The following is a 15,143-nucleotide window of genomic DNA, read 5'->3' as shown; positions in this document are numbered from 1 at the left end:
CCATGCCCCTACCCCATCCCACTAACCCCACCTAAACCTTTGGATACTAAGGGCCAATTTAGCATGGCCAATCCACCTAACCTGCACATCTTTGGACTGTGGGAGGAAACTGGAGCATCCAGAGGAAACCCACGCACACACGGAGAAAGTGCAGACTCCACACCGACAGTAACCTGAGGCCGGAATTGAACCCTGATGCTCTGAGGCAGCAGTGCTAACCACAGTGCCATCCTCCTATATGTAGCTTAAAATCACCAGTCCCCATTATTTCATCCTGTATACCTCATCCTACATTGTGTTTACTGTTAGGGAGTCTTTAATTTAATGTTTTTTTTTGTAGCCTCTAGCCTTATCTGCTGGGTTTGTTCACTCCCTTCCTGTCAGATTCAGATCATTCTTTCCTTTTCCTATCTTGTTCCTTTGCCTTATCTCTGCTATTTAATTCATACATTCTCCAGAACTTGCTCCCTTGCCACCATGTGGTCACAGGGCAGCACTAATCAATCTGTCTTTTCTGGTCATGAATGTTCAAAGAGTCGTGACTCACTCGGGCTGTGTTTCATCTCGGGAGCATGACGCACAGGGGCCTGTGTTTAATCACTCTCTGTCCAACGCATCGCAACAGCCATTGTCCAATCTACTCCTGTGCTCACTCCCTGACTACACATCTTGTTCTTTACTGCAGACCCCCACTGTTTATGTTGCTTATGCTGATAGATATAGGCTTTTTAACCATCAGCCTTTGCTGGTGCCTTTGCAAATACCCATCAGGCTACAGTTTCTCTTAACTTGGCCATATTTCACTTTGGGCTAGGGCTACACTGGACTGGAGCTCCTCTAGTGGTGGTTACTGTCTCTGGATCCTCTTTTTCACCTGCTCCAGATCAGTAATATCGACAGTTCAGTGTGAAATTAGTTCTAGTTTTCTGGGCCGAGAGACGTTCAATCCTGGCCCCGGGTCACTCTGTGTGGAGTTTGCACATTCTTCCTGTGTCTGCGTGGGTCTCACCCCCACAATTCAAAGATGCGCAGGGCAGGTGAATTGACAAGGCTAAATTGCCCCTTAATTGGGTAAAAAAATGATTGGGTACTCATGTATAAAAAGAATTTTTTTTTAAAATACTGTTTTCCTAATACAAAACAAATATAAATGATTTAAATTGCCTCTTATTTCCTAACACTATACAAGGTCTATAAGCAATGACTCAAACCTTTTCAGTTATGTATTCCTACTCTGATTTACTGACTATTTTGCATCCCCCTACTATCAGTTTTTATTAAGCCATATTTTTTCTGCGTTGACTGTACTCATTGGTACATTTGAAAATAATTCAAATACTCTAGTTATATATTTTAACAAATATGACTAAGCTAATTGAAACATTTTAATCATATTGTGAAATCATTTGCTTGCAAATGGATATATCACTGAACTGCCCTACCCCACACAGAATCAGTCACTCAGCAACCCCTCTTCCCAAGGCCACTCACTCACTCCTTTGTACCTTTGTGAGATGGTTCCACCAGGGTGATGGCCTTGATCTGGCAGACCATGTCTGCCCCTGAAGTCTGCTGATCCTCAGGTCAAGCAGCTACCTCACCCACTCTGTGTTTTGTCCAGTAGCTCCTGCTCTCAACCACTGCCGACCCTGAGCTCAGGCGCTGCCACTTGCCTTCCAACTGCTTCTCCGAATAGAGCTTGTTTCTCTCCCACCCCTGCTGCTATTAGATGCATTAGTGAGATGCAGTTGTGCCTATTATTAGCAAGCAGAGGAGTGTAGCAATCTGTAATTGGAGGTGCAGTGGGAAGGTGAGTGGCAGAGCATGAGCTTGAGTACCAGTGACACTTGTGTTTGGAAGCCCCTTAGCCATGGAAAGGGGTGGATGGAGGTTGGGGGAAAAAAAGCTCCCGTCCTTTTAATTACATTTAATTGAAAAATGGCAGATTTTAAGAGACATTTTCCAAATCACCAGGGTCTGCATTCCCCACTTCGGGTTCACTTGTCTACGGAAAATATGGCAAAAATGCTAAAAGGGGAGGATTAGTCTTTGTGATTAAGGTTGAAGTCAATGGGAAGTAAGGGAGGAGTGAGGGAAGTAGACAGTAGAAAATTCTAAATTGAGTTAAGAAATAGCAAAGGATTTAAGACCATAACGGCCCCCGGTTACAGTTGTGAATGGTATCATGTACGAATACAGAGGTTAGACAAGGATGGTTTTCATGGTGGTTGGGGCAGGGTTAAGCTTTCAAACAGATTGGGATAAGCTCATGTCGGAAAGATAGTCAATTTCTGGAGATACAGGATAGCTTTTTGCAACAATTTTCAATTTTGAGCCTCTAGAAAACATGTCTCAAATTTGAAGAATCTCAATATCTTTGTACTTTTAGCGAGCTTGAGAATTGTCGTGCTGTTGGCTGTATCTGTTCTGTCAGTTTTGAGGACATCAATCTTAAGTAATCTGCATTGTTTTTATTTGAACATGGATTGCTTTACTAAAAGCTGTTATTAAAGGAGGCACTGCATAATTTAGAAGTGGTTTCATTAAATATTTGAAGAGGGTACAGTTGGAAAGCTATCCGTGAAAACGGCCCTAATCTAGTATTGCTCGGCACTAATTAGGCTGCCAGATAGCTGAGAAATGGAAAATGTCACCCCGAATTTAGTTTGAGGTAATTTCTATATTCAAATTAGTGAATTAATGAGTTAGAGGTAAAAAGAAATGCACTCTTCATCTAACTAACCAGATTACTTTTGTAGTTTTAGCACTCTGTCTCCCTCCCACATTAAGTTTTTGGATTCTCCAGTGGAGGATTTGATGTTGCCTTGGGGTTCAAACTGGTTATGCTTGGGAATCCTATTTCTGCTTTTTTTCTCCAGGGGACCAATATTTTCATGCTTAACGGGTGTGATTTTTGTGGACAAAAACAGTTGCTTTTGTGGGAATTTTAATAAATATTTAGGTGCTTTTTGTGAGATTTTATACTTTTTTTTTTAAACAGTCTTGAGCTGATCAAATCCTTTGACGCACCAGCATCAATCAGCTCTGCTTCTCTTCATCCTGAGAAAGATGTCTTTGTTGCAGGGGGTGATGACTTCAAACTGTACAAATTTGACTACAATACAGGCGAAGATTTAGGTAGGTTTTCATATATTTTCAAGTGTATTAGTTGCTTGGGGAAATTTGTATTTCAAATCACAGTTTTTTGGCACTGCACATAGCAGAATGGCAACTGCTTGATGCTTAATTCTCGTGCATATGAAAATAGAAATAGAAACTTTGCGCCGAGGGTACCTTATGCTTTAACCATAGAAATTAAAATTCATTTCCTTAATTTTGTCCCCATAACAAATGTTCAATTAGTCCCGACTCAATTATGCATTTGCTTTGCATGGGGCTGGTTTAGCACAGTGGGCTAAATAGCTGGCTTGTAATGCAGAACAAAGCCAGCAGCACGGTTCAATTCCCATACCAGCCTCCCCGAACAGGCGCCGGAATGTGGCAACTAGGGGCTTTTCACAGTAACTTCATCGAAACCTACTTGTGACAATTTATTATTATTAAAGTGGGTGGATCTGAGGCATATTTTCTATCAGCTGGTGTGCATCAGTGCAAGAGCTTAACAGGGCATTCTATGATTGTTTTGTGGGTAGGGTTGCGACAAATTTTATTAATTACTCTACTGAAGTGGTTCCTCTGCCTTCAAAGTGAAGTTATTGACTGCAGAGGAAAGAGCAGGAGTTCAATGTGAAGAACATTAGAATTCATCTGAGCAAAGCGTAAATCTTGTGCACTTCTATGTCCAGTCTCACTATACTTTTATTGGAAATTGGGTACTTCAAGACCATTACATCAACTCCGACCTACCTGTTTTTTGGTGAATTGGCTTTAGTACCTGTCAGTCAGAGCTTGCAGTTTGTGCATTGGTGGAATTACTGGAGGTGAGCCAATCTTGTTTGCTGCAGGCTGAATATCCCGCCTCAATTAAAACTATTGGTGCCAAATCTACTCCAGCTAACAGCAACACTGTACAAGAAACACTAGTTTTCAATTGGCCCTGTGGCTACATTAGTTTAATAGTTTGCAATTTTACAAGTTAAATCTCAAGTTTCCTGTCTCAAATTGAACTGATTTCATGACCAATTTTAATCTGATTAAACAACCAAGAGCAAACCATGGCAGCATTGTAGCAGCATGGGAAAATAATGTTTTTCCTGGAGTCTGGTATGCTGGCTTTGTTTCTGTGAGCCTCTGCCCTGTAATTTCTTTGAATTAGATTTTCTGTACCAAGTGCTGAGGATATGTGCAGTTGTTTAAGGATTGCAGCCTTGTATAATAGGTACCTTTGAATGTTGACAAATTGAGTCAGTAGTAAACAAAGGTTGTTGAAAAGTGGCAGATCAGTGAAGAGAAGAAATTAGTTGTGACTCTTGTCTGTACACGTGTGAAAATTGAATCTCCTATGGCCTTGCAGCCAGTTGGAGAAAATGGAAATGGTAATTAAAGCTCTCTCAGATCTCTGAAGCAAGTGAGAATAACTTGCTGTAGCGATACTGTTTTTAAAGTTTGTAGTGCCATCTCTGGAGGAAGCAAGAAAAGATATTACCACAACAACATTGGATAAAAGCAAATTACTGCGAATACTGGAATCTGAAACGAAAGGGAAAATGCTGGAAAATCTCAGCAAGTCTGGCAGCATCTGTAGGGAGAGAAAAGAGCTAACGTTTCGAGTCTGATGTCTCTTTGTCAACATTGTTGTTTTCAATACATTAAACTTGTTTAATACAGTTTAATCAACTCCAGGATTTTAATATCAAATTGTTATGGAGGAGGAAGCCATTTGGCCCAGGGTGCCACCCATTATGGGTGCATTTCTAATAATCTTTTGAATAAATCACATTTTGAAGAAAGATATGTGCTTTTTCATGGGCGGGTTGGTGGCACAGTGGTTAGCACTGCTGCCGCACCGCGCCAGGGACTCGGGTTCAATTCTGGCCTTGGGTGACTGCTTGAGTGGAGTTTTCACTTTCTCCCTGTGTCTGTGTGGGCTTCTTCCAGGTGTTCCGGTTTCCTCCCACAGTCCAAAGATGTGGAGGTTAGGTGGATTGGCCATGATATATTGTTCCTTATTGTCTAGGGGTGTATAGGTTCTGTGAAAGGGTTGTAGAATAGGGTGGGGAAGTGGGCTTCGGTGGAGTGCTCCTTTTGGTGCAGTGCTCTTTTGGAGGGTCAATGGGCTGAGTGGCCTCCTTCTGCACTACAGGGATTCTGTGACCACATTATGTGTCCAAAATTGCTTTACAACCAGTGAGGTGCTTCATACATGCAGTTTGCACAGCAAGATTCCCACAAATAACAATGTGATAACCAGATAATTTGTCTTTGTGATGGTGGGGTCTTGGTTTAATGTCTCATCTCAAAGACTGCACCTCTGAAAGTGCAGCATACGCTCAGTACTACATTGTCGAATCAGCCTGAATTTTTGTTTGAAGTCTCTGGAATGGGACTTGCGTTTACACCCTTCCGACTCTGGTGGGAGTGCCACCAACTGAAACATGGCTTGATATTCCTGTAACTTTAAATTGCATCAAGTGGGAATTTAATGCTTCTGGAACTCAAATGTACAATTATTAAAAACCAAGAGTAAGCTGTATTTATCTCTGCTACGATCACTCTGTAAAGGATTTATATTTGTCTTGAAACAGAATCATACAAAGGGCACTTTGGCCCAGTCCATTGTGTAAGATTTAGCCCTGATGGAGAATTATACGCGAGTGGTTCTGAAGATGGAACTCTTCGTCTCTGGCAGACAACTGTTGGTAAAACCTATGGGTTATGGAAATGTGTGCTCCCTGGTAAGTATATTTGTATACATAGTCCATGGTTAATTAATATTGATCTTATTGCATACTTAAATCTAGAGCAATGTGCCTTTATTATATAGGGACTTTTGATTTTCTGAAGTAACAATTTAATTCCGATGGCATTTGCTTAATGTGCATGTCAATTATCCTTGGGTGAAATACTTGTAAATTAATGTCATTGTGGTGAACTGCAGGCATTTTACACTTTTTTCTTTGAATTACAGAGGAGCTTGGCTCTGAAAACTCTGATTCTATCTATGGCACCCCTCCAGAAGTAAAAGCTTGAACTGCCAGTTTGAAGAAAAACGACCCAAGCAGCAATATCTGATTAATTGAAAAGTGAACAAACTTTTTAAAAATCTGGTCACGGCAAATGCAGGCATCTAACCATATCAACTGAAGACAACTGTAGTTAACTGTAAGATAAGCACTTGGTGTCTGCAAGGAAAACAAGTAGGAGACCTATGCATGTTCAGTGTAGCTGCCTTCCATCTTGTGTTGATTTAACTGGGCCTGACCAGGAACACCTATGTATATATATATTGTATCTTGGCAGATGTTTCTCATTGAGGAAGTGTGGTCAAGTTACAGCTATAGCATAAAGGAGTCAAGTATGTTTTCCTTAAAATTCATTTTTATTTTCCCTGCATAAATTCAGTGGTTTAACAATAAAAGGTTATTCAAGCTATGTTGTCATTCTATTCATTTAAATTAATTTAACCTGTCACCATTTATGGCATTTTATTTGTTTGATTGGTGCTTTGAACCGTATTCAACTGGCCCCCACACAACTTGTGCAAAATTAACCAACACAATTCTTAAGTGTATTTGTACTCTTCACATCTTGTGTATTTATGGCTGCTTCATGCCCTCTCACCACTTGTGTTTTGTGCAATTAAATGCATGTTTGTTCAGAAGTTAATTGAATCTGGGTATGAATGCTTATTGAAATCTGTTAATTCTTTATTGTCCTCTGCAAAAGAAAAGTGGGCAATAGCAGCAATCACATTAGTTCTTTATCTGACAGGAACTATATTTGGTATATCTTGTGTATTTGAAACATAGGTTGGCAATCTTGAATTGTTCACTGCTACAGCCAACAGCTTTGATTATTTACAGCATTGTAGGATTGATTAGTGTCCTAGTAAACTCTGGTTTTGTTTAATGCTGCACTCCAATCATGGGTTTGAGGTTGACCTTTTGAGTTGCTACCTGATCTTGACACATCCACTTCTTTTCTTCCTATTTTTTTCCATTTTTAGTATTGTTGGTTTGTCATGCTCTCAATGAAAATGTTTTGTGACACTTGTCCTGATAATCAATAAAAGTGGGCCAGACTATGAAGCCTGCCTTTGCTTTGGTAGACCATCTTCAGATATTACATTGTAATGCAGACTAATGAGAAGCTAGTCTGTCACCAGTACAAATTGATGCTTAAAACTCACTGAATTAACCATCTAAAATGGTGGTTAATTCACAGGTGCATTGAAGAAGTGAATATTTTAGTATTGCAGTATTCTTAACATTCTAATTGGAATCCTCTTGTGTTGCTGACTTGGGGCAATTTACTGTTTCCTAGCTTCATGAGTGCAGGGGGATGCTGAGTGAAGTCTTGACTAACTCCACCTGGAAAGGAAAAAATCAGAACAGTAAACCCCATTTAATACGGAAAGCAAAGCAATCTTAGTTGGAAGCCTTTGAGTAGCTGCCACAGAGCAGAGGGAATAAAATTTGAAGGGAGGGATCGGTGATGGTTGCTTTGTGCAGAATAAATTCAAGATAATGTTCCCTCAAAAACTGAATTTCCTACAGCACTGACAGTGCATGTGGGAAGATCATATGGGTGATTTTATTCTATTATGTACAATTTAATTTCAAACCATTTGAGTGTTTTTAGTGCCTGAGCCTTGATCGGAAGTGGGTTAATGAGCCACTGCAGATGAAAATGAGTTCACTACATGACTGATTCCAGATAAGACAGTTAAATGACCTGGCACAAGAATAGTAATGTTTCAGAATAGGACTAAAATTTCTTGTGGATAACTGACATCAACCGAACTGCTGAATTGCATGAAAAATTAGCCATCTGGGGGGATAGGGCAGCGGTATGCAGTGGTAGAGATATAATATGAGTTATTTCTGATGGCTTTTAAGATGTGATTAAGAAATACATGGCAAGATTGTTTCTGAAACTGAATTGAGTATAGATTATGTAATGTTTCTTGATTGAAGTGAACTGAACTTTTCAAGAAAGTTGTTGGCTGTAGTGGGAACTTCTATAGAGGGCAATCTAACAGCTCAAATTGATTCTGTAATTGGCATTCTAACCTGGACTGGGTTCAAGACTGAACAGCTCTGTGGCTTATTTGCCCTTAGCTGATGAGATATGTAGATTGCCCATTAGAGTCTGAAGGAATGAGTTCTATAATGGCTGATCTACCAAGGGTTGAAGAGTGGGGCTCTCGTGAATGAGCAGGTGACTTGGTTCATGAGCAAGGCTCTATAGCTGACGGTCCACATGTGACTGAGTGGACAGTAATGAATAGGCAGTCTTGGAGCTAATTGGCTGCATCCACTTATTTTTGTTTGCAGGATGTGGGTGTGTCACTGATGAGGCCAGCATTTAATGTGCATCCCTAATTGTCTTTGTGGTGGTGAGCTACCTATTGAACTATTAGTTTGTGATATACTCAGTTCTGTTAGGAAGGCAGTTTGGGGATTTTGATCTAACGGCAGCAAAACAACAGTGACATGGTTCTAATTCAGAATTGGGTGTGGCTTGCAGGAGCACGTATAAGTGGTGGTCTTTCCATGTGTCATCTGCCCTTGTCCTTTTGAGGTGGCAGAGGTCGCGAATTGGGAAGATGCTGTTGAGTGTGCCTTTGTGAGATTCTGCAGTACATCTTTTAGATGGTACACTATCACTGTCATTGGTGGAGGAGACATCAAACATGCTGCTTTGTCCTGAGTGCTGTCAAGCAGCCAGACTATTGTTGGACCTCACTGACGAGTGAGTATTCCTGGAGCTGATTGGCTGGTCTCTTAATTAATTCATGATGTGCAGATGCTGGCACTGGACTGGTGTGGATACAGTAAAGCTCAACAGGTTTATTTGAATCACAAGCTTTCAGAGTGCCACTCCAGAAGGTGAAGTGGAAGCAGGTTCACAAAAACAGCAGATATAGGCAGAAACACAATTGCAAGGTAATTACCGATTGGAATGTGAAGAATGGTTGGAATTTAAGGGTTTACAGGTACAAACCGAGTTGAGTGGGGGCTAATCACAGGTAATCGAGTTGTGAATTGTCTCAAGCCAGGCCAGTTAGTAGGATTCTGCAAACTCGGGCAGTATGGTGGGGGTTACATTTGATGTGACATGAACCCTCGATCCCAGTTGAGGCCGTCCTCATGTGGGTGGAACTTGGTTACCAGTTTCTGCTTGACGATTCTGCATTGTGTGTCTTGAAGGCCGCCTTGGAGAATGTTCACCCGAAGCTCGGAGGTTGAATGTCCTGGACTGATGAAGTATTCCCCACGTGGCAATTGTTGCGTGGTGTTCGTTCATCCGTTGTCGTAGGTCGTCATGGTCTGGCCAATGTTCTATGCCTCAGAACATCCTTTCCTGCAGCGTATGAGGTAAACAACATTGACCTAGTCACATGAGTGTGTACCTGGTGGGAGATCTCACGTGTGATGGTAATATCCATGTCGATGATCTCGTAGAGGTTGCTGTGGCAGTGTGTGCTGTCGTGCTTGCTGTTCTGAAAGCTAGGTAGTTTGCTGTGAACAATGGTTTGTTTGAGGTTAGGCGGTTGTTTGAAGGCACGTTGTGGGGATGGCCTTGGTGAGATGTTCGTCGTCATCGACGACATGTCAAAGACTCAAAAGAAGATGTTGTATTTTCTCCCCTGCAGAGAAGTACTGGCCGTCTACCTGGAATTAATTGGCTGGACTCTAAGGGCAATCTTCCTGGCGCTGATTGGACTCCAAGGAAGGAAGTTTTCCTGCAGCTGATTGGCTGGACTCCAAGTGTCAGACGTCCTACAGCTGATTGGCTAGATTCTGAAGGGCGGGGCAGTCGATTGGCTGGTTTCCTCATGACGGAAGTGACGATTAGGGCGGAAGCGATCAGGTAGCTGGATGCCATGGCGGTCAGGAACTGCGGTTGTTCGCTGGGTAAGGAATGGGCCGAGTGCGGGATGGTGGTAGGTGGCGTGGCAGGACCGGGCTCTGCGAAGGGGTGTTTTAAACGGGCAGGTGGGGTTTTGAGTTAACATTTTGACATTTAACGGGAAGGCTGGCCCCAGGGACGCTGAGCTCTGGGTCTCTGCAAGAACTGGTCGGGGTTAAAGTCCCTGTTAAATCCCCACAAGGAGCCTGTAGGACAGGAGGTGCAGCTTGACCAGGAATGGTCAGGGCAGTGTGGTTCATAACTGGGAATCGGAACCAGTACTAAAAAAGTGTTCATTAGCTTTTTTAAAAAAAAATCAGAAAATTCTGGAAACACTCAGCAGGTTTGGCAGCATCTGTGAAGTGGGAATCAGTTCACATTTCAGCTCTAACCTTTCAAATATTAACTCTTATTTTTCAGTTTATATATATATATATATATATATATATATATATATATATATATATATATATTAGTATATTTGCTTTTGTATCCATGAAACTAAAATGGGGCAGATAGGTTTATTGCCTAGTGCAAAGAAGCTGTAGGCATTTTCCTTTCCCCCTGTCTTTTTGCGTTCAACTGGTGATCAATCTTGCTTAAAAACATTATCTGCTCACATCTAAAACATCATTTGTGGTTGCATTTTGGCTGCTGTATGCTACATTTGCAACAGCACCTGCACTTGAGAGTGCTGATTACATGAAGTGTGTTGTATAAATGAAAGTTTCTCTTTCTTTCTTTCTTTCTTTGAGTAATTGAGCAAATGTACATTCAGTTGGATGATCCAAATGCTATTCCACTTGTAATTCAATAAAGAAATTAATATTTTACATGATGGAATCTATTGGGCATCCAATGATGGTAAAGTAACAAGACAGCCTTTTCATAGTTATCAGTGAAGCAATTATAATCCATTAAAGACTGATGAAGTTGTTTGAACATCACGTGAAAAATTCCTTGAATACCATATGCAATCAAATAATTTAATTACATGTTGCTTTCCTTCCAACAATTTTTTTTTTAATAAATGTTTTTTTATTGGGTTTTTGAACACCCAACAACAAAAGGGAAAGAGATAACACCCGCCACATCCCACAGACCCATGTACACAGTTCTCCCTCCCCCCGTGCCAAACATGCCAAACTTCACACTCCGTCTGTGGAGCACCGCCTTTGTCCGGTTGAACCCGGCCCTCCGCCTCGCCACCTCCGCACTCCAGTCCTGGAAGATCCGCACCTCCGTGTTCTCCCACTTGCTGCTCCGCTCCTTCTTGGCCCACCAGAGCACACACTCACGATCCACGAACCGATGAAACCGCACCAACACCGCCCGCGGCGGCTCGTTTGGCTTGGGCCTCCTAGCCAGAATTCTGTGGGCCCCCTCTAACTCCAGGGGCCCCTGGAAGGACCCAGCCCCTATCAGCGAGTTTAACATAGTCACCACATAGGCCGCTAGGTCCGACCCCTCCAGCCGCTCCGTGAGGCCCAGGATCCGCAAATTCTTCCTCCTCGACCGGTTGTCCAGCTCCTCGAACCGCTCCTGCCATCTTTTATGGAGCGCCTCATGCATCTCCACCTTCCCCGCCACGGCCACGACCTCATCCTCCCTTTCGGAGGCCTGCTGCTGCAGCTCCCAGATCGCAGCCCCCTGGGCTGTCTGGGTCTCCATCAGCTCCCTGTTAGTTACCTTCAGTGACTCCAGCAGTTCCAACTTAAGCCCCTGGAAGCAGCGCCTGCTGCTCCTGAGCCCATTTCCTCAGCTCCTTGAGGCCTCTGCCGGCTGCCATTTTGTCTTCCTTCCCCCGCTTTTTCAGGGGAGCTTTCTCTGGTTTTCTCCTTACCCCACTCCTGGTCCGGATCATAGGACCGTTGGGGTCGACTCCTGACCTCTTCCCACGTCGGGATTTGCCGCCACAGCTCCGTTGGGGGCCCTGAAAAGAGCTCCAAAGTCCTTTCTCAGCGGGAGCTGCCGAATGTGCGGCTTAGCTCCTCATTGCCGCCACCGGAAGTCCATATATACACATATTTAGAAGAGAAGGGCACACCCAACATAAAATACAATAAAATATGAAATAGAATAACTGGTAGGGTATTGTGCACCAGCTCGACAGCGGCAGCTCTGTACATCTGGCAAAATTATTAACACCACGTTAGTAGGCGACTGTTTGTGGGATGGTGGAAGGGGGTGGGTGGCGGGGATTGGGGAGGCAAATATACATTTGGGTGCCGGGGAGATAATTACAGTGTGCGATACTTGGCTGTGTTTCGTGTTGTTGTCGCCTGGTGCTCCTCCAGTCCTCCCTCTTTATTTTCCTCGTTCCCCGCTCCTGGAGATGTCATGCACGTTTTGCCATCCCATGCCTTCCTTCTGGCTCGCATTTCCCCGCCCCACCCCGCTGGTTCTCCTCTCTTGTCTCTCTCTCTCTCTCTCTCTCTCTCTCCCCCCTCCACGGTTCACCTTTCTTTCCTCAGGTTTAGCTGTCTCTCTCTCTCTCTCTCTCCCCCCCCCCCCCTCCCAGTCTATCTCTCCCTTTCATGCCTTTGCTACCTTCCCCTGATTCTTGACTAATTTCCCCTGATTCTTGGCTACCTGGCTATTCTTCCTCTTGTTCGTTGGCCACAAACAGGTCCCGGAACAGTCGTGTGAATGGCTCCCAAGTTCTGTGGAAGCCGCCGTCTGACCCTCGGATGGCGAATTTGATTTTCTCCATTTGGAGAGATTCCGAGAGGTCGGACAGCCAGTCTGCAGGTCTGGGTGGTGCTGCTGACCGCCAGCCAAACAGGATTCTATGGCGGGCGATCAGGGAGGCAAAGGCAAGGGCGTCCGCCCCCCTCCCCAGGAATAGATCTGGCTGGTCCGAGACCCCGAAGACCGGCACTTTCGGGCATGGCTCCACCTTCACCCCCACTACTTTGGACATTGCCTCAAAGAAGGCTGTCCAGTACTCCACAAGTCTGGGGCAAGACCAGAATATGTGGGCGTGGTTGGCCAGGCCTCCTTGGCACCGTTCACATCTATCCTCCACCTCCGAGAAGAATCTACTTGTACGGGTTCTTGTTAAGTGGGCTCTATGTACCACTTTTAGCTGTGTCAGGCTGAGCCTTGCGCACGTGGCGGTGAAGTTGACCCTATGCAGTGCTTTGCTCCAGAGTCCCCACCCTATCTCAATCCCCAGGTCCTCCTCCCATTTCTTTCTTGTTGCGTCCAGTACGGTGTCGGCCCTTTCTGTCAGTTGGTCGTACATGTCACTTCAGTTTCCCTTGTCTAGTATGCTTGCGTCCAGTTGTTGTTCCAGTAGTGTCTGTCGTAGCGGTTGCGTGTACGTCCTTGTCTCCTTTCGTAGGAAGTTTTTAAGCTGCAGATACCTTAGCTCGTTCCCCCTGGCTAGCTGAAATACCTCTGTCAGTTCGTCCAGTGTTGCGACCCTGCCGTCCGTGTATAGGTCCCTGACTGACAGTGTTCCTCCGTCCTGCCTCTACGTTTTGAAGGTGGCGTCAGTCAGTGCTGGTGTGAACCTATGGTTGTTGCAGATGGGAGCTTTGTCCGACATTTTGGTCAGGCCAAATTGCTGCCGCAGTTGGTTCCAGGATTGGAGGGTGGCTTTCGCCACCCGGCTGCTGGAGTGTTTTTTGGGTGGGAATGGGAGTGCTGCCATGGTGAGGGCCCGGAGGGAGGTCCCCACGCAGGAGGCCTCCTCCGCGAGCACCCACTCGGCCTCTGGCTCCTTGATCCATCCCTTTATTCCTTCCAACAATGTTACCAAACATGCATGATCTTTGTGAACACGATGAACACAGCCCAGTCCATCACACAAACCTGCCTCCCATCCATTGACTCCATCGATACCTCCCACTGCCTGGAGAAAGCGGGCAGCTTAAGCAGAAACCCCTCCCACCCAGCTTACTCCCTCATCCAACTTCTTCCATTCGGCAGGAGATACAAAAGTCTGAGAGCACGCACAAACAGACTCAAAAACAGCTTCCTTCCCACTGTTACCAGACACCTAAACGACCCTCTTATGGACTGACCCGACTAATACTACACCCTCTATGCTTCACCCGATGCCGGTGTCTACGCATTGACATTGTGTACCTTGTATTGCTCTATTATGTATTTTCTTTTCTTTTATTTGCATGTACTTAATCATCTGTTTGAGCTGCTCGCAGAAAAATACTTTTCACTGTCTCGGTACACGTGACAAACAAATCCAATCCAATGAGGCAATAAAGTTATGTTTTAGGGCTGTCTTAAAAGTACAATGAAGGAGATTATGTGAGCTGTTCTGAAGTTTCCTTGATATAAAGGTTGGGTAGTTGGATTTGTTCAATTAAAGGGGCCCATGTTGCTTTATTGAGAAGAAGGTGTTCACATTAGGAGATGTAAGGTTTGGGGTTCTGTGGTATAAATCCTTCTAATTAAAACAAGCTCTTAAGGCCCAAATTTTTAATTTCTCTAATACTAGGATCCTCAGTTGTGTTTTTGACCACAAGGTAGGAATAGCTCGTATTTATGAATGAAGTAAAATGTATCGAGCAAGATTTTTAATGTACTTAAAAAGAGGCAGCGAAGGCAACATAGAAGTTTCTCATGTCTCGAGATCCAAGACACTCTTGGTGTTGTGAGCACAGATTATGTTGCTCTTCCTTGTCTTTTGAAGTGATGTTGCACTGCGTCCAGAAAAGTAATACCCCAGAAGCCAAGGTATTGCTGTGCCAACAAGAATCATGATTTCTCAACTTTAATCCCCCAGTTTCCCATTTCTCCTTTTTTTCTAGATGGTCCAAATAAACTCCTATTCGTTATTGAATGCAAATCATCTTGTATCACCCCACCTTTGCAGTAACCCCTTGCTTTGTAGATCATAAACTCCAGTCGTTTACATTGCATCACAGAAATATGCACATTTCTTTCCAGATATAGTAAGAAGTCTTACAACACCAGGTTAAAGTCCAACAGGTTTGATTCAAACACGAGCTTTCGGAGCGCGGCTCCTTCCTTAGGTGAATTCCAGATATAGACAAGGCATAAATAGTCGCGTTCGCTTGTCAACACATCTTAACCCAACCCTGCACTAAAGCTATTAAAATCAACCACTATGACCACTT

General features: G+C 43.8%; 2 protein-coding genes across 4 annotated transcripts in view; both read left to right on the top strand.

The window, feature by feature from the left end:
- The window catches only part of LOC119973304 (serine/threonine kinase receptor associated protein), a 30,565-nt gene extending 23,363 nt beyond the window's left edge, over positions 1 to 7,202 (top strand). For both annotated transcript variants that reach the window (XM_038811128.1, XM_038811127.1), the window contains 3 exons: positions 3,002 to 3,138; positions 5,706 to 5,855; positions 6,089 to 7,202. In XM_038811128.1, coding sequence (XP_038667056.1) covers positions 3,002 to 3,138; positions 5,706 to 5,855; positions 6,089 to 6,150 — 349 coding nt within the window. In that variant the 3' untranslated portion in view covers positions 6,151 to 7,202. The remainder of the gene's footprint in view (positions 1 to 3,001; positions 3,139 to 5,705; positions 5,856 to 6,088) is intronic.
- Positions 7,203 to 8,525: 1,323 nt separating this feature from the next.
- Positions 8,526 to 15,143, top strand: part of dera (deoxyribose-phosphate aldolase (putative)) — a 45,872-nt gene continuing 39,254 nt past the window's right edge. Inside the window, exon 1 of one of the 2 annotated variants that reach the window (XM_038811130.1) lies at positions 8,526 to 10,040. In XM_038811130.1, the coding sequence (XP_038667058.1) occupies positions 10,010 to 10,040 (31 nt within the window). In that variant the 5' untranslated portion in view covers positions 8,526 to 10,009. The remainder of the gene's footprint in view (positions 10,041 to 15,143) is intronic. The other variant, XM_038811129.1, reaches the window with a different exon arrangement.

The sequence above is a fragment of the Scyliorhinus canicula genome, chromosome 11 (assembly GCF_902713615.1).
Source record: "Scyliorhinus canicula chromosome 11, sScyCan1.1, whole genome shotgun sequence".
In the NCBI taxonomy this organism is placed as follows: Eukaryota; Metazoa; Chordata; class Chondrichthyes; order Carcharhiniformes; family Scyliorhinidae; genus Scyliorhinus; species Scyliorhinus canicula.
Note: the sequence above shows the minus strand (reverse complement) of the source record. Positions and strands in the feature narration are given on the sequence as shown.